This window comes from Cloeon dipterum, chromosome 1, assembly GCF_949628265.1.
Source record: "Cloeon dipterum chromosome 1, ieCloDipt1.1, whole genome shotgun sequence".
Classification (NCBI taxonomy): Eukaryota; Metazoa; Arthropoda; class Insecta; order Ephemeroptera; family Baetidae; genus Cloeon; species Cloeon dipterum.
The window spans coordinates 4,755,843-4,780,285 of NC_088786.1; the positions used below are offsets into that span (position 1 = coordinate 4,755,843).

Below are 24,443 nucleotides of genomic sequence, written 5' to 3' on the forward strand. Positions count from 1 at the left end.
AGAATGTCAACTGTGAGAGCTTGTCTTTGAATGACCGGGCAAAATGGAGTGCATGACCGGCGCCGCTCTATATTAAATTTGTGTAACCAACGTCACGTCGCCTCGATGATGAACTTTGAGTGAGATCGCGAGTCGAAGCAAATAATTAGCTCTTGGTGGGTTTCTCGACCACATGTGTGTGGCCAGCGTCACACTTGAAGCGACCAAAGTTTAATAACACCATATAGCCAGCCTGCTTATTCATTTTCACAAAGAGCGCAATATGAGATTATAATAAGCCTCCACTTTTACGCAATAGCAACAATTTGACCGATTTTTTTCTCCGAGAATAAATGGGATCATCTGTCCTCTTCTCATAATAATAAACTTTGTCTGCGCGGCTTGCCAGCTTTATCTTATCAACTGTGTGCTGGATATCCGCTCTTATTTGCTGGGTAAAACGCATACACCGGCCACCCCACGCCATTCATAAATCTCCCGCTCGATTCACATTTATCACAATTGGGCCCAAGCTATAATTGCCATCATCCGAAAAGCACGCGCGCGCAGCATAAATAAATGTTCGGCAACTCAGCTCAGTGAGGTTGGCTTTGAAAGCGGAAAAAGGGTTTGTTTACCAAATAAGCATATACAAATTTAGCCGCAAAACAGTACATTAAGTCAAAGCAAAAATATTATTTTGCTTTATAAATACGAGTGAAAGAATATATAAGTTCGTTTTATGGGGAAATTGTTGTTAATCATTTTTGGGAAAGTGTTATGCTCTTGGAGTAAAATATATTTGGATAGACGTTTATCTAATTATGTTCATTTTACAAACTAGAAATCAACAACCTAACTGATTAGATACAATTTCTGTTAACATAAATTTTTCAAGTTTTGAAAATTGAAAATAATTCAATAAAATTAATAATTTATTTACTCTTGCAGCTTGTGGCAAGTGACACATACCACTGATAGCACATTTCATTATATCTCTATTTACTTCTCTGTGGTAAAATAAATGTAATAAATTATATATAGAGACTGATTAAACGGCAGAACAGTCAAAATACATGACTGCTTCCTCTCCCAACCGAAAACAAGAATTATTCCACATCTATTTCTTGTTAAATAGTTCAACTGAAACGCAAACAAAAAACCGGTGAAATGATATATTTAAACGCTTTGAGCTTGATCGATAAAATCTTTTAATTTCTGCTAATTTTAACCATTATATATTGATGAATTGAGGAAGACAGAAAGGGCGACTTACCTTGGCAAGGGTGGCAAGTGCTTTGAGGTCGTCTGCGTCCTCGGGCAGGTCTTCGTGCTGGTGGGACCACGTTCGGAGTGCGTCGCTGGCGTCAAGGTAGCGCTGCCAGAGGTGTACGGCGTCCTGGTAGCGGGAACACAAAGAGCGCACCTTTCCACTCGTTAAATGCCACGCACTGACCGCCGAGGCAACGCTCTCCTCCACTCGCTGCCGCACTTCTGGCGCGCTGCTCGACGCCAGCGGCACCGCAGCACACTGAAGTTCCGACAGCAGCTCCTCCCGCGGGCCCAGCGAGCCCACCAGACGCTGCAAACACCGGAGGGCCCACTCGTTAATTTTTTGTTCAATGAGTTCGGGGAAATGTCAATAAACAAAATGCATTCAGAAAAACGTGTGACAATAACTGAGCTTAGAACAAACTCGATAAAAATTTCAGGGAGATATTATACTATTTAATAATTTTAAGGTTGAATTGATAAATTTTAACTGATAAAGTTCAGTTATAGCTTTTATATTGCATTTTTCCATCCACTGTGGATGAAGCTTGAAATAATTGTCATTTTTTTATTTTGCACCTGTACGACAACATTTTATTACGTTGAAGAAAAGCATTCAATATATATTCAAATAGCAATATTTACAACTTATGAAAAAATCTGCTTTGTGGCCATTCTTTTTAAAAAAGAGAGGTTTGTGTTTTTTTAAAAAGCCTCGATGGTTTACCGATTTTTCCCCATTGCATACGTTAAAATTGTGCTTAAAAATGGTACTGAACGTATTAACAAGTGGTCTGCAAGCCAGTGAGGTCTTGAAAATAATAAATCTGTGTTCTTTAGTCTAAAGACGGCTTGGTGATGTCATGGAAATATGCTCGCCTGCTGCTACATTATTGCTACTTTTATCTCACAAGGGAATCGTTTAGTTTCGCATCGCTTTATTTGGTCTTCCACGCGCTTTACTGAAATCACGGCCAAAAGAAAACTCCCTTTGCCCACAGGCAGATGAAAATTTGCATTAAAACGCGTTTAAAATTCAAACAAAAGTAACGCAATAATTTAGGTGATTTATCGCTTCGTTTCGCAAGCTTTAAAGTAAAAAGAGCAGGGTAATTTATTTACCAATGTTTAAATCTAATGCTAAATAATGCACTGGATAAGGCTAATTTTTAAATACCTCAATGCAATGAATACTTTTAATGATAAAAGTTCATAAAGGATCGTAATAAAAGCAATATAGTGTCGTCAGGTCTGTGTGCACTTAAAAGTGCAAGGTGAAATCATTTCACGGCATGCAAGCAGCAGACAAGTTTCAATCACACTCCTTTCATCGATGAAAATAGAGCTGGAGTTCTAAGAAAAGCTTATAAAATAATTATCGAACGCTATCACAATGTGTTTGTACAGAGAACATACAGCAAGTTTCATTTGCACCATTTCCACGACATCTGCGTGTCGATTTTTCGCTTCCAAATGAGAGAAAATCGTAAAGCTTAGCGAAACGCACTGTAAAAATTGTCACATTTTAAACTGATAGACGAACATTAATTTAAACTCCTAGGACATTTTTCACAATGTGTTAAAAAATAGAATTGTATAAAATTTCCTACCTCAAGTCTCTCCGTGGCCACTTTGAGTTGTTCGTAATCGAGACCACCCTTGATGGTGAGCAAGTCCATCATGTAGTCTGTTTCTTGGACGCTCTGCTGGACGGACTCAAGCTTTCTATCAAAGGCGCGCCACTCGTGTTGTTTGCCTCTCAAGCGGCTGTGCACGTCCTTGAGCCGGTCTTCGAGTTGTAGGTGGCTCGATTGCAGACTGGACATTTCGCGCTCGACCCCGACAGGACTAACAGAGGCCCTCAGGCTCAGGGGCAGACTGTGCAGCGCCTGGCGCAGTTGCATCAGCTTCTGCCATTGAAGGGCCAGGTCAGACTCAATCAGCTGGAAAGGGATGGGACAGAATTAGCATAATATATAAAACATCCTGCGAGAATTTTTTTTATTACCATGCAGTCATGGAGGGCTTGATCGACGGCCCCACTGGTCTGCTTCTCCTTTTCTTCGCAGCCGTCAAGCTTCTTGCCGATGAGCTCCTGCATGTGTGCCGACTGTGCTAAGCCTTTCACCAATGCTGAGAATTTTTCTCTCAGGGTCAGGGCCATCTCTTTTTCCTCGCCAAGCTGCAGGCCAAGTCGCCTCGATGAATTGATCAGCCGGGACACCTCCTCCAGTTGGGCTGGGGATGCTGGTCCCAAGGCGCTCAGCTCCTCTTCCATAATCTCGCACCTCTGGAGGAGTATCTGCAATTTATATCACACAGCAAAATATAAATTTTTCATGTTTTTTTTTAATTATAAAGTATTACCTGTAGGCGTTGTATGTACAGCAAAATGTCCTCCTCGGTTTGAATTTTCTGCGTGATTTCATTCATGGACGTGTGAACATCTTTCAGCTCAGTTTCCATTAAATGAATTTTATCCAGAACAGAGTTTTCAATGCTCAGATTTTGCCTCATTTTAGACTGGATTGCGGTGATTTTTTCGCCTATCACCTGCCAGCGGTCCTCAAGCTGGCCTTGGAACTGTCGTTGCAGCATTTCGTCTGCAACGTGCAGAGAAACAAACGCTTGGTTCATTTGAGCAGCCGCTTCGTTCTTTGCCAGGGTGAACACCTCATATTGCGCCTTGAGTTCCTATAAAATAAGAGTGGTTATTTTCATCAAAATTTTCTCATAATATTTTCTTACCCAGAACTGTCTTGTATTAGCGTTGTTCATGTTTTGGTGCGAAAGATTTTTCAAAGTGCTCTCAGTCTCCCTAGCCCATGCTTCGATTTTTTCACTGAGATCTTCATACCGGTTCCAGTTTTGTTTGAAGGCAGTCAATTTATGCAAATTCTTTTGAACGTTGTCTTGCAGTTTGCCAACCGCGTCCGCTTGCTCATTGTATGAGGCCTCAAGACCCCCGCAGGTCACCAGATCTTGCAGTGAGTGGGCAACGGAGGTCAATTCGATTATTCTGCAGTTGTGTGCGCTAATGTCAGCGGCTAGGGCCTGCAGATACAATAAATACATTTTTACAACTACGGCGTCTTTTTTACAATCACTTATTTAAATATTAAAAAAATAATGGTAATAAAAGCCATCTTTACCTGATATTGAGTGATGAACTTCGGAACGTCGGTGGAGTTTACAGAATCCAACTCAGGGACCCTTTGTAGGGCCACCTTGAGCCACTCGTTCTCTTCCCTCAGCCCTTGCTCGAGGAAGGTCCACCTGGAGGCCGCCAACGCCATCCTCTGCGCTTTGCAAGCCGCGTTGTCCAAGATGAGAGATGCTTTGCAGTGCAGATTTTTATGCAGTTCAGCATGACTGCCGCGACTTTCCTCGTCCAGTTTCATGTCGAGCGACTCGAGCAGTTGCTGGCAGTGGCTCAGGTTGGCGAAGAACTTGCGGTGTTTCTGCATTTCTTCCTGTAGCTGCTCGCGGTCGTTCACCACAAGCGGACTTTCGACCAGCACCTGCGCCACTTCAATTATTTGGGCCAGCTCGTCTATGGTCCTCTTGTACTCGTCTGTTATGGCGATCTTCTGAATGGCTTTATCTTTTTCTGCCCCAAGTTTGTGACCCAAATTTCGTGAGTTCTCGGCGACCTCATAAATGTCCAACGGAATGATGAGTTGAGGATATCGCTTCATGAGCAATCTGCCTCTTTGGATTATTTTCTTGCACCCTTGCGAGAGGGCATGATTTTCCCGCTGTGCATTTTCTATGTGCGCTAGTAGCTCATCACTTGCAATAATGCTTTGCAGGGCCTGCATATTTGATTCTACTTCTGCATACCTTGATTTTGCTTGCTCGATGCAAGTTAGCAACTCCATCCAGCTGGTGTTGAAGTTTTCCAAATCGGACTCGCTCTCCTGAGTGAGGTCTTCGACTACACACAGGTGCTCGGTCACGGAATCGAGGCATTTTTTAATTTCAATTTGATCGATTAAAATGCCTTGGCTGTCGTCTTCCAAATAGCCACTTTGGTGCAAGGTAGCAAGGGCAGTCCGGATTTCATCGGAATTTTGTTTAATTGTTGCCAGAGCTGAGTTTTTGTCGGCAGAATCTCCCAATTCCTGGATAGTGTGCAACTGGTATTCAATTACCTCTAACCACGTTGACACTGTAGTGAGGATTGTAACTATTCGAATTTCTCGGTTTTCACCCAATTCCAGATGTGATAGATTTTCAGCTACGATCGACCGGCAATCTTCAGTGCTGGTTTCAGGCAGCTCTAAAATCAAAGAGGACCTTCTGCGTGCACAACTCTCTTTAGGTAACAGTTTCTTGTACGCGCACTTCGCAATCACATTAGACATTTGAGTTTTGGCTTCTAATGTTGCAGCTTCTGTTGGCTGAATGCGTACTTCTGTCTCCAAAGTTGGCACGGGCTTTTCTGCAGCGTGCACAGACAACTCTGCAGTCTTCGCGGACTCTTCCGCGGCCTGCACGTGCACTTCTGGAACCAACACCGGCTCTTTCGCAGCCTGCAGAGGCTTTTCCGCAGCCTGCATTGGCTGCTCCGCAGCGTGCACAGGCAACTCTGCAGTCTTTGCTGATTCTTCCGCAGCCTGCACTTGCAATTCTGGAACCAGCACAGGCTTTTCTGCTGTCTGCATTGGCTCCTTTGCAGCGTGCACAGGCACCTCTGCAACCAACAGCGGCTCTTCTGCAACCTGCAGAGGCTTTTCCGCAGCCTGCATTGGCTGCTCCGCAGCGTGCACAGGCAACTCTGCAGTCTTTGCTGATTCTTCCGCAGCCTGCACTTGCACTTCTGGAACCAGCACAGCCTTTTCTGCTGTCTGCATTGGCTCCTTTGCAGCGTGCACAGGCACCTCTGCAAGCAACACCGGCTCTTCTGCAACCTGTACTGGCACCTCCGCAGCCTGAACAGGCACTTTAGCAACCTGCTTAGATGCTTCCGCAGCTTCCAAGAGCTCTTCTACCTCCTGCAAAGACACTTCTGATTCAGTCGGTATAAGATCTGCTGGAGAAACATATACTGGGGTTGACACGACTGGCACAGAGGCAAAACTCATCTGCAAAGGATCTGTAATGTCGGTGATTTCCAATACAACAGGTTGTGATAAATTTTCTGCTAAGGTGACTTTCACTGGAGCAGATTCCTCAGGCGCTGAAACGGTCTCTTCAACAATTTCTGTAATTTCCACGCTGGATTCTGGTCTTGAAATTTGGAATGTCTCTTCAGTCACGGTGGTTTGGACGTGAATTTCGTAGGCAGTGCTTTCCGATTTTGAATCTTCACTCGGAGATACAGCCCCTTCACCTGTTGGGGATTTTGCCTTCTCCTGTTTCTGCTTTTGCTGCTTGCTTTTCTTGCCCTTCGATCCTTTTTGCGTCTGCACAACCTCAACAACGGCTTTTGGCTTCTCTGCGTTGTCGGTGTTTCCATTTGAAATTGTGACACTGGATGTGATGCTCTTTACAAGTACTTTTCCTTTGCCTTTTTTGCCCTTTTTGGACTTTGACTGAGCAGGCTCCAATTCTTCGGTATGGGTTACAGACGAGGTCTGCTCTTCCTCTTCAATCGAGCACTTTATTTGAACATCACTCTCAGTGGAAGCTTGATCTTGCAAAAGGTTAGTACAAATTTCTAGCTCGACCTTTGGCGAGCCATCACTTATTTTGATTCTAACAGAGGGAGCTTTGCTCTCTTCTTTGCGCTCTTGTGTTGAAATCTCGAGAGATTCTGCCACCGTCGAAGGTTGTTCTGATTCAGATTTGTCAAGTTCTAGGTCAACTGGAGTATTAGGTGTAGTATCTTCCTCGATAATGTCCGTGGAGACTTTCGAAGTGGGTTGGCTCTCGCTCGGAGTTTTTTCTTTGCCTTTTCGTCCCTTCCTCTTTTTACGCTGAATTTTTGGAACTGCGCCAGTGGAAGAAGAATGTTGTTCTTCGGAATCTTGGGGAGTTATCTCAAGAGAAGACTTTTCTGTGTCCTCACTTAGTGGAACGGACACTGACCTTGCCAAGCTGGAATCCACAGTTTCGTCTTGGGTAGAAACCTCTTGTTGCTCCGGTGATGTATCAACCTTTCTTTCTCCTGAAGCAAGTTGCTCTTCCGTGTACTGGATGCTTAATTGAGGAACACTCGATTCAACCAGCTCAGTTTCTTCCGGTTCCTCGATAACCTCCTCGATTTCTTGCACTATTCCGTCAATGATTACCCTTTTTCTGATTATTCTTTTCACCCTTTTGATGATTCTTCTTGAGGTTTGCTGCAAGACTGTGCGGATACTTGACACAGATGTTGGCTCATAACTCTCGGCCAGATTCGCCAGTTCAAGCGGAGCATCTGAAATCTCCTGTATCACAACGGAAGAGTTGCCCTGCAACTGTTCTGGAGCTGAGGTGGACGTCATTATTTTCTGCCTGACTCTAACTTCAGTTTTTCCATCCGCGTCTGTCTGTAGTCTCTCCTCCTCGCCGACTACACTGGTGTGTGACACGACTTGGCAGACTTCGGGCTCCGATACTGGCTTGTCGCCAGTGAACACGCTCCGCGTGACGGTAGAGACCTGCGTGTTTTGCGTCAATATCGTAGTTTTAGTTGCGGTTTTTAATATCTCGCTGGGCTCTGTTGTCAATGTGGTCGCTGCTTGTTGCACAAACTCATCCATTTCTTCTAAACTGACACTCTCCAACGGCTGCGTGTCTTGAGTGACTGTGACAGTTTCCTGACAAGGTGTCGTGTCAACTGACTGTACCTCAGGTGGAGGAGTGAAGCCACTCTCAAGTTTAAACGGCAATTTTTCAGTTGCACTTTCCTTTTCATCTTTTTCTGCTAGTTCCTGAGGAACAGATGCAAATGCATTGCTTGTAGATGCCTCTTGTTTGTCTTCTTTTCCCTTTTTGCCCTTTTTCTTCCTCTTAGACTTTCCTTTGCTATCCGTTCTGGCCGTCTCCTCTACAACAGCGACCTCGAGGTGAACTTGAGCATCAGCATCTGTAGACATGTGGATGGAGATTTCTGGCGATGTTGTCTCTGCGAGGGAAGGCGGCTCTGATGAAATTTCAGATACACTTGCCTCTTCAGCCATCGGTATTTCAGGCGTAGAGTGCTCGCTTTTTTCTTGCAACACGGCTTGCACGGTAATTTCTTTCACTTTAGGCTCTGCTACTTTTGTTTCAGTTTCAACCGGCATTACCTGTTCGGTTGGTTGAACTTCAACACTCTCTGCAGGCGATTTTCTAGAAGCAGCTGCGAGCATTTCCTAAATGGAAAAGATACAAAGTGTTAATGATGTGATTTATTTTACCATCAACAAGAATAAAAGTGAAAATAAATTATAAATCAATTAATATATAATAAGTGGTATATATATAGAGTTAAAAATATTAAAATAGGTCGATTTAAATTAGTAAAAAAATATTTAGTAAATAGAAATATTGGACATTAGAATATATAAATAAAAAAACTCCTAAATTCACATCATCAATAACATGCTTTCATAAAACAAATTGAATTTAATAATGAGCAATAAATGCTTACGAGTAGAGCATTTTTGCCTTGCGCTGCGGAAGACAATAGCGCCAGCACAGTCTCCTGCAAATTAGCCAAGTCCTCTGGGGCCTCCTCAGGATCGTGCGAATTTATATCTGCGAGGACATCGTTCACTTTCCTTTCCCACCTCATGAACTCATCCAGAAGACCCTGCATTGTGCCGAAACAAAAAGGAAAAAGTGTTATTATCGTGCGTCAAAATTTGTCTCGTTTCCATGGCTACGCGCCTTTTCACGCAACACCGAAATGAGCTTACCTCAAGTGAGTTAATCGACAGTTTGAGTTCCTCTTTAGGAAGATTTTTCACATCATGCTCATATTTGCTCACGAGGCTAGCCAGCTCATCAAAGAGATTCTCAATTTCCTGCGAAATAAAAAGGAAGTTTAAATTTTGATCTCCAAAAATAGTTCGAGGTTTAACACAACATTAAACGCAGTTAGCAAAAAGCAAGCAGGTAATTAACTATGAATTTTGTTTAAACTGATCCAGTGCCGGTGCTCTCTCCAGTTTTTGGTGCCAATTGCAATGGAGTAAATTTGCAATGAGCACTTGATCAACTTTGTTGGTGCATTTTCATATATTTAATGTCGTTGTTATACTTATTTAAGAGTTAAACAGAGGTCAGATTAAGGGCTGAAACTTATATCATGATATACCCAGTATGATAACTATATTTAAATATTATTAATAATGTCGATGAAACTAGGAAAAACCTGGAAAACTATTGTGATAGCGGGCGAGGTCTGTTCACGCGAGTGCCTGGATTATTAAAATGAATAGTGAAAACCCATTCATGCTGCGGAGATTAGTAAATTTAAACTTTTAAAAACGTACAATTCCTTTTCCTTTAAAGATTAGTAACCAAAGGGCAAAACACAAAAGCCGGCAAAGCGATCCACGAAACCACACCTGGCTGTTGGAAAGCCTTTTCTCTTTTCCAGGGGAAGGCGCTTCTCGTTCTGAAAGGGACTCGGGGACACTTGCAGTTTTGATTCTTTCGTCCAGCTCCTCGACAGCAGCAGAAGGTATTTGGGATTGCTGCTCCACTTTTTTCTCTGCTGGAGCTTGCTTGTAGTCAACGCTAATTTTAGCCCCGGATTTTCGTTCTTCATACTCTCTTTCGGCGCTCTCAAGCGCAATTAGGTCATAATCGAACGTACCAGCGAACAAGTCAAGGCGCTGAGCTGTTGTTTTGGCACTAACTTGTGGGTTAATTTCTGCCACAGACTCACACGGGGCCGCCGCCTTGGCCGCCTCCGTGCTTCGCGATACGCTCTCCGCTGCCGTCTTTTCAGTTTTGCCAGTTTTTTCAAGCAAATTTGAGCTGACGGGTGGCTCCTGCGGACTTGAAACTGATTCCTTCTCCTCCTTCGTTTCCGATTTGTTTGGAATGTTGTACTCGAGTTCTGCATCTCGACACAAATGGTAGTCTTCCCAAAATTGAATTTTGCAGGCCTTGGTCCTCTCTAGCGGTGCAATTTCAGCTGGCAGTGTTAATTTTTCCAGCGTTTCAACGCTTGGTGTTGGGATCTTTACCTCAATTGGTGGTGCAATTTCTTCAGTGATAGCTTGTTCTATTTGTTGATGTGTCGGTTCGCTCTCTTTCGAGGAAGAAGACAGTGATGCTCGCAATTCAGCATCGCGGCAAGACGAGTAGTTTTCCCAAAATGCTGCTTTGAAAGGCGAAGATTTTTCCACCTCTTTCTCACCTTCTGTTATAGCGATTTCCTTTCCTAGCTCGGTTTGAAGATGCGTTTCACCTTTTTTCAATAATACAGCATCATGTGGTGCGCCTAAAATAGCCTTTTGCTCCACTGCCAAACATTCTCTCTTCTGCTCAACAGAGACACTTTCGACCTTGATCGTTTCATTTTCTTTGAAATCGGCTGTATTTGGATGACGCTCCCAGAATTCTTTTTGAGTTGGTGAAAATTCTTCCAGGACGGTCTCATGGGAGTCTGGAGTGACGGCCATAGAAACGTGCTCAACCTTCTCAGGGATTGTGTTTTCTCCTTTAATCGTCGCCTCTGCATTTGGCACACCACATTTTTCTAGGTCTTGGACTTGATTTAGCCAGAATTCTGCCTTCCACGGCATCTCTTGTTTCTGAGTATCTTGACCTGATTCTAATACATCGAGAGCTTCGATGTTTGGTGTGCGAGCAGTTTCGATTTGTTTTTCATCTGTCACAGGTTCAACATTACTTCGCGCACCGGAGGTCAATTTATCAGCGTATGTCATTTTTGGAATAGTAGATGTGTCTATTTCTCGTTTTCGGTGCAAATCCAAGTCAACTGCTGCAGGAGAAATTTGATTGGAAGTTGCTCGTGAAACATGCCAATTGCGCTCTGCATCATGACAGGAACTGTAATTGTACCAAAATGCGTCAACGACACGCACTTGAGGCACTTCTGGTTCCTCACATTGCTCAAATGTAGCAGCAACTGCCTTCTGCTCTAGTATTTTTGGATTGTCCTTTGTAATCGCGGTGGTTTTTAGCGCGTTGAATGCAATCTCAGCATTGCGCGTCAAATGGTAATTTTCCCAGGCCAATTTTTCGTCAAGTAAAGGAGTCACTGTTTGCTTTGAAGAACTGAGGTCCTCTCGAGCAACAGTATTTTCCTTAGCACTCGCGATATCTCCACTCGTTGAACTAGTTATGTCTGTGTCTGGTGATTTCGAGACAGATGAGCCGTAATCATATTGCGGTTTGCTTTCTAACAATTGTGGTGCTTTGTCTGTTTCTTTTTTGTCAACAGTTTCAGTAATTGGCAAAGACTGGCGCGCAAACTCATTTTCAGCGTCCCTATATAGGTAATAACTGAGCCAAAACGATGGAATCACTTTGCTCTTGAGCTGATGCGTTGGCTGAATATTTTCACTATGTGTTTCTTGAAGCAAATTATCATTTTCACTTGATGCACTCGCCACAGCTTTTTTATTTTTGGATTTGACTGTTTTCTGCACAGTTTTTCCCGCTGAGTGATGGATGCTTGTTAACTCACTCTGTTCCTTTGTGTCTTCTTTCGATTTGGAAGTCACACTTTCCAGTTTTTTAATTCCAGAAGTATGCCTCGTGTCCACTGTTTCAGATTTTGGATTGCACACTTCAAACGATTGCAAGTTTTCAGGGGATTTTATACCGTCGCTAGTTATGCTCTGCAATTTTTCCATTTCGTGTACTTCTATTTTTTCCCCTTCTTCAGGTTGTTGCTCATTTTCAGCTGTAATTTCCCTTTCCAAATTGCTATCATTTTCTTGAGCTAGATGAGTGGCAGGTTTTCCGTCAGCTCTTTGTGGTTTTTCCTCCACATCCTTAAAGAGAGGGATGGTAAGTGCACTAGCCTTTTCTTCATCCTGAGTTTTGAGAGAGTCAGGTGCCTGCTGAGCAGTTGAGTCACTGAATGAACTCTTTTCCTCAATATGACATTCTTGTTCCAATGCTACTTGCTTTCCATCTTTGTTCTGATCTGAAAACACGACTTGAATATTTATTTCATCCTCAGTTGGCTGCTCAACTAGAATTGGAACTAGGGTGATTTTTTCCACTGCAGATTTTTCCATTGGTAGAACTACAGTTTGTTCAAACTGCGAAACAATTGTTGTCTCGACCGATGGCGTCTCAACTGGAGTAAGAGTAAGGGTGGATTGCTCCACCTCTGCGTTTTCCAAAGTCGACTCTGTAATTTGTTCCAGTTTTGAAACAATAGTAGTCTCCAACACAGGTGCCTCGACATGAGTAGGACTTAAGGTGATTTGTTCCGTTGCATTGACTTCCGAAGGTAAATCCACATTTTGATGCAATTCTGAAGTAATTGCTGTATCTACCACTGGTGCATCAACATGTGTTGGAATTATCGTGGCTTGTTTCGCTTCCATGCTTTCCGAAGGCAACTCTGCAGTTTGCTCCAATCCAGAAATGACTGTTGTCTCCAACACAAGAGTCTCGACACTTGTGGTTTCCAAGGTGATTTGTTCCTGTCCAATATTTTGCAAAGGTAAAATAATAGCTTGCTCCAATCCAGAAACAACTGTCGTCTCTAAAACAGGTGCCTCGATGTGAGAAGGGTCTAAGGTTATTTGTTCTGTTGCAATGCTTTCCAATGGTATATCCACTGTTTGTTCCAATTCTGAAACAATTGTTGTCTCGACCGATGGCGTCTCAACTGGAGTAAGAGTAAGTGTGGATTGCTCCACCTCAATGTTTTCCAAAGTCAGCTCTGTAATTTGTTCCAATTTTGAAACAATAGTAGTCTCCAAAATAGGTGCCTCGACATGAGTAGGACTTAAGGTGATTTGGTCCGTTGCAATGATTTCCAATGGTATATCCACTGTTTGATCCAGTTCTGGAATAATTGTTGTCACCACTGGCGCATCGACATAGGTTTGAATTACTGTAGCTTTTCCCTCTTCTACTATGCTTTCCAAAGGTAATTCTGCAGTTTGCTCCAATCCGGAAACAACAGTCGTCTCCAACACAGGTGCCTCGACGCTGGTAGTTTTCAAGGTGATCTGTTCGTGTTCAATTTTTTCCACAGGCAAAATCATAGTTTGCTCCAATCCAGAAACAACTGTCGTCTCTAACACAGGTGCCTCGACATTTGTAGGAATTATTGTGCTTGGTTCAACTTGAGTGTTATCCATCGGTAGCACTGCGGTTTGCTCGAATTGTGAAGCGATTGTCGTCTCCAACACAGGGGCCTCGACAAAAGTGGTGTCTAAGGTAGTTTTTTCCACTGTGATGATTTCAAAAGGCAAAGCTGCAGTTTGCTCTACCTCAGAAACTACTGTCGTCTCCACTGTAGGTGTCTCAAGCTCAAATTTCACTTCTAAAAATTCCTCAGTTACTTTCTCAGGGTAGATTTCCAACACCTGACCCGAAAGTGTTTCAGGATTTGAAATTTGCGGCAAGTTTTGGATTTGGTCCTTAGACTGTGTGCTCTTCGCACTTGCTAATTCAGCCTCAGTGGTGACAGTCACATTCTCTGGCACGGCAGTTTGTTCACCTTGGCCTAGTTCGTTCAGCACTTCGCTCTCGTTTGAAATCTCACTCAAACGGGGGCAATGCGATATCAACAGGGCCGGCGTTTCTTCAGCTTTTAGTGCTGGAGGGATCTTTTCAATGCTGGCGCTCTCCAATTGCAAAAGGAGTTGTAGTGGGACATTTTCCGAAGACTCCGTTAGTATTTCCTCGAGTGTCTGCTCTGGTTCAGTTTTATTCTCAAACGGCTGCTCAATTGCTACGCTCTGAGAGGTTGCATCTTCGGACGTCTGCAGAGGATTGGCCAGATCGTACGTCTTGTGGATCACCTCCGTCTCGATAGAGTAGTAAGTTTTCTTCTCATCGTTGATGTACAGGTTTGAGTGAGTAATAATTCGTGTTGAAATATGATTGGGGTCGGTATCAACTGTACTCGAAGCCCCCTTATCTTCTTGTGGTGTGAGCACACTAAGACTGCTAAGTGCAGTTTCGTACTCTTGCGGCACAGCACTCTCCTCGCCCACCAGAAAGGTGGGAATCGGGCCTTCGGAGGGCATGCTCTCTTCCAGGTGCTCGCTCTGCGTGATTGAAACGGTTACCTGGTGTTGCGAGACGCTGGCATTTTCCTCGCTCTTTGCTTTTTTCAACTTGGCCTTTTGTTTCGTTCGTTTAGTAGGAACAGGAATGGCGGATTTCGATTGAGAGTCGTCTGTGCCAATAATTTCTTTGGCTGGCTCTTCGCGTGTTTTCGCCGGCTCGCTTTCGACTGGGGTCGCAACAAACACTGGCGCCGGGATCAATGAGGGCTTGTCTTCAATTTTGCTCTTTTTCAATTTTTTACGTGCTTTCGCATTCGGCTCTGGCTTTTGTACAGCGCCTAAATTGTGCTCAAATTTTTTCTCCAGTGTAGAACTTTCAGAAACATCGGCCTTTTCTGGTTTGTGTACCTCTTCGACATCCTTATCGCAGCTCTTCGCTACTGAGAGCACTTCCGTGCTTTTCCACTTTTCTTCAAAGTTATTTTTATGCAACCTGCCTTTGTAGACGACCCTGGTGAACGGGCTGATGCTCCTCTCCTTTCTCAGGGCCTCGGTGCTCTTCCATTGTTTGCTGGCATCGTTGTCTTTTTGCTCAAATTTAGCCCTGCCGACACGTTTGGTAAATGGACTGACGCTGCGTTCGTAACTCCTGTCTGCCCTGGGTGCCAGCATGGGTGAACTGCGATGCACATCCTTCCTCTCGAGCACCTGTGACCCAAAAAAGCCACCCTTCCTCTCCAAATTCTCACTGGAGCGCGTGATCAGGGCCTTGTTGTGTGCAGGGTGGAGCAACCTTCGGGCGCCCCTAAGAAGCACTTGCGCGTAGGTCTCACCTTTCGACGGCGCTTCCGCATCCTGTGGTGAGCTAGGCGCCGCAGTATTTTCAATCTCCACAAACGTGACCGGCTCCACGTGCTCTCGTTCGGAATGTTCGGCGGCGACATCTTTCTCCTCCTCGACCCTCGGCTCCTCCTCGTCCTCTTCCTTTCGCACGGCACAAGGTGTCCTCACCTGGAGGACTGGCGGCCGCGGCTCCTCGAGGCCACTCTGCTGCTGGGCCTGTTGGCCGCGGAGCACGTCGGCATACGAGGGACCGCAGCCGCTCGGGGCGGTAGCCATCGGAGAAAGACGAGTCTCCTCTTCTATTCTGCTCTCAACTACGTGATGCTCACGCGCGTCATCTTTATTTTTCTGCTGCAGTAGCGCTGGCGAATCGGGCTGGCACGCGGCCAAGTCTGCTGCTGGTGCCTCTTTTACCTCCTGCTCCGTCTGCCGGCGCGAGGCAATGCGTGTGGTGGTGTTTTCTTCATAAATTTCACCGAGATGCTGGTGAATTCGCTCCTGCACTGGCTGCTGCTGCTGCGAAGACTGTGCGCCGGGTTGTGTGCTCCCGGTCGGAGGCGCGGCGCCAGCTCTGCGAGCGGTGATGTCAGCGTAGGATGCAGATTTGACGGCTGCGTCCGACGTTGCCTCGAACGGGTCAAGCTGGCGAACTTGTCGAACCAGCCAACTTAGCCGTTTCTTGCTGTCGTTTATTGAATTTCGTAGGTCCTGCGTGACAAATGGTTTGCCAGAAAGAAGTAATATATAGGGCTCAGTGAAAATAAAAAGGGTTCACATATGTGTTTGTGGAAGAAAAACTGTCTAACAATCACATCAGCTATTCAGACACCCACATCAAGGCTTTGTTGCTAGTGTGTTTTGCAGCTTTCTTATATATGTGCTGATGGTCACTTGATAGATAAAGATGGATCCAAAGATAGGAACATTTCACCAGGGACATTGCGAGAGTTAGGAAATTTTGCGCGCGTCTTTGCCAAGACAAAAGCACCTAAAGGTTTTGAAGCTATGATTCTAAAGGCTCTAAATCTGGAGTTCCACGTTGGATAAGAAGGTTGATTCGCCCGTTACGAGCAGTTATCTTGATCTGCAAGGCTTTAATACGTTCCCTGAAGGCCTGTGGTATTTCCGCAAAAGTGCAAAAAGAGAAAAGAGTGTAAGAAAAATAAAGCAAAAGGTGATAGAAATAGCAGCATAATATTATATATACGTCATAAATTTAAAAATAGAGTCACAAATACATAGGAAATGTAAACAATAGACAAATGAGATATAGAGATGTGCATGAATGAGCTTTGGAAAAAAGCAGTTGTGTAAAAAACCGTTTCCAGCGAGAGTGAAACATACAGCCAACCAGAATTTTGAAAAAAGCACCAAAGTGATCGAGACAAGCGATACGAAGTGACCAAGTTATTTAATTTCCATTTTTAGTAAAATGCCAAAGAGATTATTTATATGTATATTTTAGTAAGATGCGCCTCAATTTGAATGTCGGAATAAAATCCTTTGTGCGAAAAACACGAACTGTGATATGAAAAGGATCTCTGTTCTACAGGGACTCATATCTACAATCAAATCTCACCAAGAATTAGAATAAATTCGCTATAAATTTGAAAATTTCGTGTAATCCAATTGGCCCTGCTCCACATTTTCTCCACGCATCCACTCAAAAATCACATTCACCGTCAATCAAAATTGATCAAAACTCGCCGAAAACATAAATCTATATGTGCAAGATTACTCACATTCTGCTCTTCGAGCGCCTTTTCGCGGTTGTGAGGCAAGTAAGTCGGTGCCATAACCACCCTTAGCTGCTGCTCTGCATTGATTATCTGCTGCCGCAGCAGCTGGATTTCCTATTTACCAGCCAAAGTACTCAGATTTGGTCATACTCATGCCACCTGAAAACATACCTGCTGGTACTTTTCGATTTGATACAAGCACCTTTCCAAGGTAGCTGCCTGCTCTTTCACCTGGCCCGAGAGCACGCTAAGCTCCCTGACAATATCAGCGGCTTGTTCTGATACTTTGGCATCGCCACCTACACCGCCTCTAAAGTGCACCTTTGAAGAAAAAAAACCGGTTGGAGCTAGTTTTGGGAAATAGAATTTGGATTCATTACTTGTAGCTTTTCAGCAGAAATGCTTATTTTGGTTTTCTGAATCGTGATGTCGTTAGTCATTTTTTCTCTCAGCGCAAGTTGGTCTTTCAGAGCCTTTTTCTTGTTTTGAGGAGATTCCAGTGCAATTCTCGACTTTTCGATCCAGGCGTGCACATCTTTCATCTTTTTCTCACACTGCTCCCATTCCTCAGCAGTGTCTTGCAGTAATGCGCTCTGTTAAAAAGGTTAGGCATTCCAATTAATTATTTAAATTTCTCATGTGTTTCTTACCCTTTCAATTAGATTGCCCTCGACTTCAGTTTTCAGCTCGTCAACCTCGTCAAACTTTTCTTGCAAATCAGAAGTATTACTGGACGTGCTGGCGATGATTTCCAGCTCTTTTGCCATTTCAGCCAAGTTCTTGCCGATGTGCTTGCAACTCTTTACCGCCAGCGAGTAATCGTTAACCTTCTGGCGAGCTTCAACCAGTGTGGCTAGACGAAGTGGTTCGGCCAGGAAGGCCGATTTCTCGTTAGACCAGTTCTTGATGTGCTCGTAGAGCTGCATGAATTTCCGCCACGAGTCGAGTGAGTCGCCAACCTGCATCTTGCGCTCTTCCAGCCACGACTTGACCTGCTGCAGCTGCTCAGTTAGATTGGCGATTGTCGACCTGATGAGGTCCTGCTCAGCTACATCGCGTGATTTCTCGCAAATGAAGTGTCCATTCTTGGTCAGTCTTTCCAACTTATCGTTGGCAGACGCAAATTCTGATTGAATTTGCTAGAGAAAAAAAAATCAAATCAAAATTCGTCAAAATGTTGGTGTTTTGTTTAAATACCTGAATGTATTCCTTCAAAATCTGAGGCTCAACTGACTGGTCCTGCACCTTCTGTTCTGCTTCCAAAATCCAATTTTGTACTTCGTCTACGTCACGCAAATAATCAGCTCTGATCGTTTTGACGCGATTGAGTTCACGTTGTTTCTCGTCCATCGTGGCTTTTACGTTTTCAGACAAGATTTCCAACGCAGAAAGCTATCGGGTAAAGGAAAGGTATTAAAAATTTTAATTCAGCGTTCCGGTAATAATCTCACCTCGTGTGCCAAATCTGACGGAAGGTACTCCTGGGTTTGCGTGTAATGCTCTTTGATCTCAGTGTTTAAGGCTTTAGACTTTGCCAACTGCTGTTCCACTTCTCTCTCCAGCTCCTGTCGAAATGAACATATTGTAATGTTTAAAAATCAGATGGGAGAAAATTTTACTTGGAGCTGCGACTCGACTTTGCTTTGGTCCTCGTCGAAGATGTAAAACTCGTGTATGGATGACAAGATTTCGCGAAGCACTTGGAGCAGGCTCTTGACCTTTTCCTCCTGCTGTTTCAAAAGGTCTTTCTTCTTGACAAGATCTGACTCTGTACTGCGTAGGGCATCTAGTAATCTGAAAGTTTTGAATTGCAAATCGCGAATTAGTAAGCTTAATTGTATACTCTTTAAAGATTTTAGCCGATATTTAAAATGTTGCCAGCTTTCTCTTTTAATGCAAATTAAACACTATTTTAACCAACAGGCAAAACATGAGATTAGCTAGCGTTAATTTAACTTAACTACTAGGGCCTGTTGCCAAGAACAAGCAAAGCAGCTATGAATCACACGTGGATTTAATATCATATGATGAGTTTTATTCGATAGATTTTCACCGTCATCATTAACATAATTAAGCCACTAATTATTTATGCTATCGATTTAACTCATCGAGAGGGAGTAATTCGATGGGGAACAAAGTTGGCAATCGGCTAAACAACTCTCGCTTAGCAGTAGTGAAATGAAAACTAAAAATATTCGTGACACTGGCACGTATTCAAATCTCTTTTTACAGGCTCGAATACGATCTATAAATACGCTCGGCACATGCCTCCCTCGGCACAAGCAAAACGCTGCATTGTATGAGTAAATTTTTAATAAGCACGCACAATACAACGGTCTGGAAGCTTCTTGGTGATGAGCACACGTGCCTGCCAGTCTAGTTTTTAAATTCAGTCTTTTCACTAACAATCAAAACCATCCTCTCGATGGCGACAAGAAAAACTGTGCGAGTTTGTTTTAATTTTGCATCTTACTATATTTATTGTATAATACTCTAGCTTGATTAACTAAAACGTGACTTGGAGTGTGTGTAAGCGAAATTTCAAAAACTCCTCTGCTCTTGTAATACTTCGAGTCAGTAGAAGAGTGAGTGATGCCTTATATGAAGCAAGCAAATTTTGCGAGTGCAGCGGAAAAATTTATTTTTAGCGAATGTCGTTTTTTTAAGCGCTCTTTAATTTATCTTGCGTAATATCTGAAATAAGCGTGAAAATGTGTATATTTTTGAACGGGCTTTACACAGCCGCTATTTTCAGCGTATGACCATTCTTTTTCACTAAGCCCCCCCGCGTCTGTTTGATCTTCGCTGGAGACATACGAAAATAAAACCCTAGTGTAATACAATGGAGTGAGTTGTTGTCATTGTTTTGGCGCAGAGCTGAAAATGAGTTCTATTTTTTCACTGCATGGTGATGACGAACGATTGAGGAAATATTTGACTTTACCTGATATCTGCTAAAATTGGAACTGACGATCGCCTCATTTTCAGATTAACACTTTGATTTTTGAAATTTTGATTTTAATTGCTATATTTCGTTAAACATATTTTTTTGCAAAAGTTACAAAATGCTTACATGCCTAGTGGATTTAACTGTGAAATACATTGATTGTGCACACGACCGAAGGCTGAATGTGTATTAATCTTGATTGTAAAGAACGCGAGAAAAGGTTAAATTAAAAAATTTATAGTGGGGAAAGAGTTTCGTTGCAGTCATCCAAAGATTCACTTCTCCTAACTGGTGCTGAGCTAGAATTACATTGGAGTTGCGTTTTAGCGTCACGTCCTTGCTAGAGAACTGTTTCTACACCATGTTTCATTCTCTACATAATAACGTGATAATTATTGACACATAAAGGACAAGATAATAACAAGCTCGTGATCATTGCTAAATTAACACCAAAAGATTTACACAGAAACAAGACACTTTTTGAGTGGATTATTTATCACTCTCTATGTATATGTAATAGAAGACAAAAGTAGCATGCGTAATTGCGAGGGATAAAATAATTATAGAGATGTCTCTTTAAAACACATGTTTGTCTCCAACCAGCAGAAATTTTTAAATTTAATATAGGAAATCTTCAGTTTTCAGATATGCTTAATCTACAATTGCAAAATCTCAGGTACTCACTTTGCTATGCGCTCCCAGAGGCAGTCCAACTTCTTTTTAAAGTCTTGCGCTGCAGGTTCTGAGTTAGCCGACAAGAAAGTTTGCACTGTCCTAGATAAAGTCTGCAACTCCTCATACATGGCCTGGAGGCAGTTGGCTTCCTGGCTCATGCTCTGAATTATGCGAATATTATTTTTCTCACCTTTCAAACTCAAACGTTTCAATTCAGTCTTACCTCAACCTTTCCTTGTGTTTCCTGCAATTGGCCCTTGTTTCTCACGACCAAGTCCTCGTGCTTCAGTTTTACCTCTATACCCAGCACTTTTGAATCGATCTGCTGCCACTTGTTTTCGAACGTCTGGAAATTCAGCATTAAGAATATTTTCCAACTCAACAAACAACAGCCCACCTCCCAGTGTTCAGCCAGTTTGGTCAGAGTTTCTTTGCGCCCTTCCAGATCGGATACAAGGCCATTCCACTCTGCGCTTATTTCTGTCATGTCGTTATTAATTGATCTCTTGTTCCCTGCATCAGCTTTGCTAGAAATTTCCTTAGCACGCTCAAGCAGAAGATCGATTTCGTGAGACTGGCCCTTGAAGTAAATTCCAAACAATTGTATTTATTTTCTAATTTTTATTTACAGATAAATTACCTGGATGTCATTGAGAGCATAGGTGATCCGCTGAATATTCCCGTGTAAACTTGGATGCGAAGAGACTGCGTCGTCAACAAATCGGTTTCTGCTGGAAATGTGTTGCACACGCTCCTTGAGCATCAGATACTCCTTCCACAATTCAGAATCTTGGTCAAGTTGCGCTTTGCGACTGCGAGCCAAGTTCAGGGTGTTTTTCAACGACTGGGTGGCTAGCTGGTGTTCGGCACTCAACTCTTCCTGTTCTGAAGTGCAAAGCGAGGGCCAAATGCGATCGCCTGACTGCTGAATTTGAGTCACGAGCTCTTTCACCATTGGCTCGTTCGAAAAGAACTTCTGGAAATTGATTTGTTGCTAAATTAGCTCCTGCTTAAAGAAGGTGGTATGCAACCGGCACGACGCACGTGCGTTGGGATTGCGTATATTTCTAAAAACTAAGTGTATTAAAGGTTTGCCGAGTTTGGCTTACTTTGTGGTTCTCTAAGTGTTGCAAGATGTTCTCAAAGTCAACTCCTTCGTGAGTTACATCCATGATCTTGCCGGCATTTTCAATCCAGGAGTTAAGCTGCTCCTTGAGCTGCTGGTGCTCGGAGCGATACGTCTTGTTAGACTCAAGGTACTTGCTTCTTTCAGCAAGTTCAGGAGGAAGAGAGTTGAGCAGCATTGAGGCTTCACTCAGTTGGTCTGCCAACGAGGAGGGAAGGCCTTCGTCATGCTGGACGTCGCCGCGAACCTTGCGAATAACGTCCAACTGCTTCTCAACCTCAGCGCTTAAGGCCTGCGGAATTTAAGATACAATTTATCCTTATGGCTAAAATTTAAAAAACACATTTACCTTATGTTTCACAATTTCATTCTCAACACTCGCAACGGTCCTTTCCAGAAGTGGCCTTGACCTAACGGCTGCCTCATTCTTGTGCAGCAAATCCAGAGCGGCTCCAAGCTCAGCGGCTAGCTTCTTGTGCGCTTCCGCCGTTAGCACATGTTGAGAGCGCTGGGACTCGACAGCCCTTCTAAGACCTTGCAGCTGCTGTTTTAGAGACTGCAGCTGTTCGGTCACGTTGTTGCGGTCGGAAGCACTGCCTTCGTTGGCGATCGACTGGCCCTTGTCAGTAGCTGTTGCCAACATGGCTTCGCACTCCTGAATCTTGAGTATGACCTGCAATATTTTAAACTCGTCATTAATTACGTTTGTCCTAAAAAGGCTCAAATTTACGTCGTCATATTTCTTGATTTTCTCATCAACGGTTTGTCCACCCTTTTCGATGTCGCGCACAATTCCCGTGTATTTGGTGATGAACGTAATTATTTCTGTTATTATGCTCAGGAACTGTTGGCGCAGAAGAAGCAGTTGTTTCAAACGAGAGATCTGATCTTCAATGGTTTTGATCAAGTCATCCTGTTGTGTTAGCACTGCTTTCAGATCTGTTGTTTTGGATGGATCAAGCTCGCCCAATTTCTGCTTATATTGCTTCAGATCGCTTAGAATTTTCTGAAAATTCACATCAAATCGTCAAGCTCCCCGTGTATTGAAAACATATGTTTTTACAGTACCTCATAAGAGTTGAGGACACCTTGAACATCCTCCACTTTGCTTCCAATTGGTTTGTTGAGCTCCATTATCTCTTGGCGGATCAAATTCATGAAGCCGACCGTTTCTTGCAGCCTGTCGGCCGCGTGCTGGCTCTCATTGATAGCCTTCCGCAGAGCCTCAAGCCGCTCCCGGATGATGGCAAACATGCTGTAGTGCTCTTTCTTCAGGCTACTCAGCTGCTCCGTCAGGTTTACACGGTCTGCCTCACTTACATTCGGCAAAATCAGCGAACCCTGAGTAAACACCTTCTCAACCAATTTGCCGTTTTCAGCTGCTTCGCCTTCCAATTGCACATACTAAAAAGAGAATTTACTTTTAAGCTTTAATTATTTACGAAAGTACCTTTTCAAGATGCTCTTGCATCAATTCGATGTTGTTTGTATGGATGTCGGCCGCAACGGACACAGCCGCCTGCTTGAGCCAGTGCCAGCAATTTTCCAAGTCGGTTTCGAATTCCTTGCGTCCGACATTCAGCTCACCGAGGCACTCGATTTTAGCGGCTAGCTTTTTGGTTAGAATTTCATACCTCTCGCCAATATCTAGAATTTTAAATAGTTGTATATCATATTCTAACTAGCGTATCCTTCTAAAAATATAGCAAACCATCCATAACTTCCTGCAACTTGGCTTTATTTTCATCATCGCATTCTTTAGCAATATTGTTGCTCTGTCTCTGAATGTCAGCCAGAGTGGTACTGTTGTAATTTTTAGCAGCAGCTTCGAGGTTCTAAATCAGAAAACAATGAGAGAAGAATGTTAATACTGCACCAGAAATATCTTGAGGTTTTTTAATTTAATTCCACAATATCTTTTGTTAACTTGCCTTGTATGTCTGTAGGTCTTTTTCAATCGAAACAGTATTTAGTGGAGTCCAGCCTCCAGGCTTAATCTCATTGTCCTTAGTTTTGATCCAGGCCAGCGCTTTATCAACATCAGCCTCGAATTTTCTCCTCTGTTCAATAGCTCCTGCGAGCTTGGTCATTTCCTTTCTCAAATATGCGCAAAGCTCATCGTGGTCAGTGGCCAAGGAGCGGAGATTTCCCTCTAGCAGGGAATGTTCGTTTGGCTCAAGTTCTGCTTGCATGGATCCGACCCGCTTCTCCAGGGTCTCGAGCAAGATTTCTTTGCTTTCTGCCTCCTTGAGCAGCGATTTGAGGTCTTGCAGTTTCTCCTCCACCGACTTGCTCTCAAAGCCGAGTGGTGTCTGCTTTTCCACGGACTTCATTTTTTCTTTAGCCCACTTTCGAGCGAGCTCAATCTCCTCGATAGCTGTATCATAGCCAGTTTTGGTCATCTCCAGAATCTGGGCTTTGCGCTGGATTTTCTTGCCAACGTCTCCGTGGCGTCTCTCAATCGCCTTGAGCTGCTCCTCAACCTGCTGAGTCTCCAGATTGCTCACTTGATCAATCACAGCTGCTCCCTTGGTTTTTAGTTCTTCAAGCTTATATTTGTTAGCCTCAAAGTCACGCAGAATATCACCCACAGAGGACAATTTCTGGTAGCACAACTGTCCGCTGCCCTTGTCCAGCACCTCCATGCTTTTGCACACTTGGTCCATCCAAGCTTGCACATCTTGAACTGCGTTTCTATAGTCCTCAATTATATTCTGCGAGGCTTGCTTTTTGGTTATGAGGTTGTGGACCTTAAAGTTATAAACAAG

At 43.5% G+C, this 24,443-nt stretch overlaps 2 protein-coding genes across 5 annotated transcripts in view; both read right to left on the reverse strand.

Annotated features, from left to right (window-relative positions):
• Positions 1-834: 834 nt before the first annotated feature.
• On the reverse strand, positions 835-16,128 carry LOC135934768 (titin-like). Its single transcript, XM_065476736.1, has 11 exons — positions 16,120-16,128; positions 9,735-15,896; positions 9,081-9,188; positions 8,813-8,974; positions 4,404-8,534; positions 4,000-4,305; positions 3,619-3,945; positions 3,260-3,553; positions 2,862-3,194; positions 1,256-1,561; positions 835-855 (listed from the first exon to the last, which is right to left on the reverse strand). The coding sequence occupies exons 1-11, from the start codon at positions 16,126-16,128 to the stop codon at positions 835-837; spliced, it is 12,159 nt and encodes a 4,052-aa protein (XP_065332808.1).
• Msp300 (Muscle-specific protein 300 kDa) overlaps positions 15,903-24,443 on the reverse strand; it is a 59,423-nt gene continuing 50,882 nt past the window's right edge. For 3 of the 4 annotated variants that reach the window (XM_065475994.1, XM_065475968.1, XM_065475984.1), the window contains 19 exons: positions 23,607-24,425; positions 23,387-23,510; positions 23,126-23,322; positions 22,744-23,079; positions 22,406-22,681; positions 22,025-22,348; positions 21,659-21,967; positions 21,190-21,525; positions 20,947-21,129; positions 20,773-20,895; positions 20,559-20,710; positions 18,547-18,721; positions 18,379-18,492; positions 18,125-18,319; positions 17,578-18,066; positions 17,308-17,520; positions 17,099-17,248; positions 16,931-17,041; positions 15,903-16,302 (listed from right to left, as the gene is read on the reverse strand). In XM_065475994.1, coding sequence (XP_065332066.1) covers positions 16,192-16,302; positions 16,931-17,041; positions 17,099-17,248; positions 17,308-17,520; positions 17,578-18,066; positions 18,125-18,319; positions 18,379-18,492; positions 18,547-18,721; positions 20,559-20,710; positions 20,773-20,895; positions 20,947-21,129; positions 21,190-21,525; positions 21,659-21,967; positions 22,025-22,348; positions 22,406-22,681; positions 22,744-23,079; positions 23,126-23,322; positions 23,387-23,510; positions 23,607-24,425 — 4,737 coding nt within the window. In that variant the 3' untranslated portion in view covers positions 15,903-16,191. Of the gene's footprint in view, positions 16,303-16,930; positions 17,042-17,098; positions 17,249-17,307; positions 17,521-17,577; positions 18,067-18,124; positions 18,320-18,378; positions 18,493-18,546; positions 18,722-20,015; positions 20,174-20,558; positions 20,711-20,772; positions 20,896-20,946; positions 21,130-21,189; positions 21,526-21,658; positions 21,968-22,024; positions 22,349-22,405; positions 22,682-22,743; positions 23,080-23,125; positions 23,323-23,386; positions 23,511-23,606; positions 24,426-24,443 lie in introns of those variants that run through there. The other variant, XM_065475976.1, reaches the window with a different exon arrangement.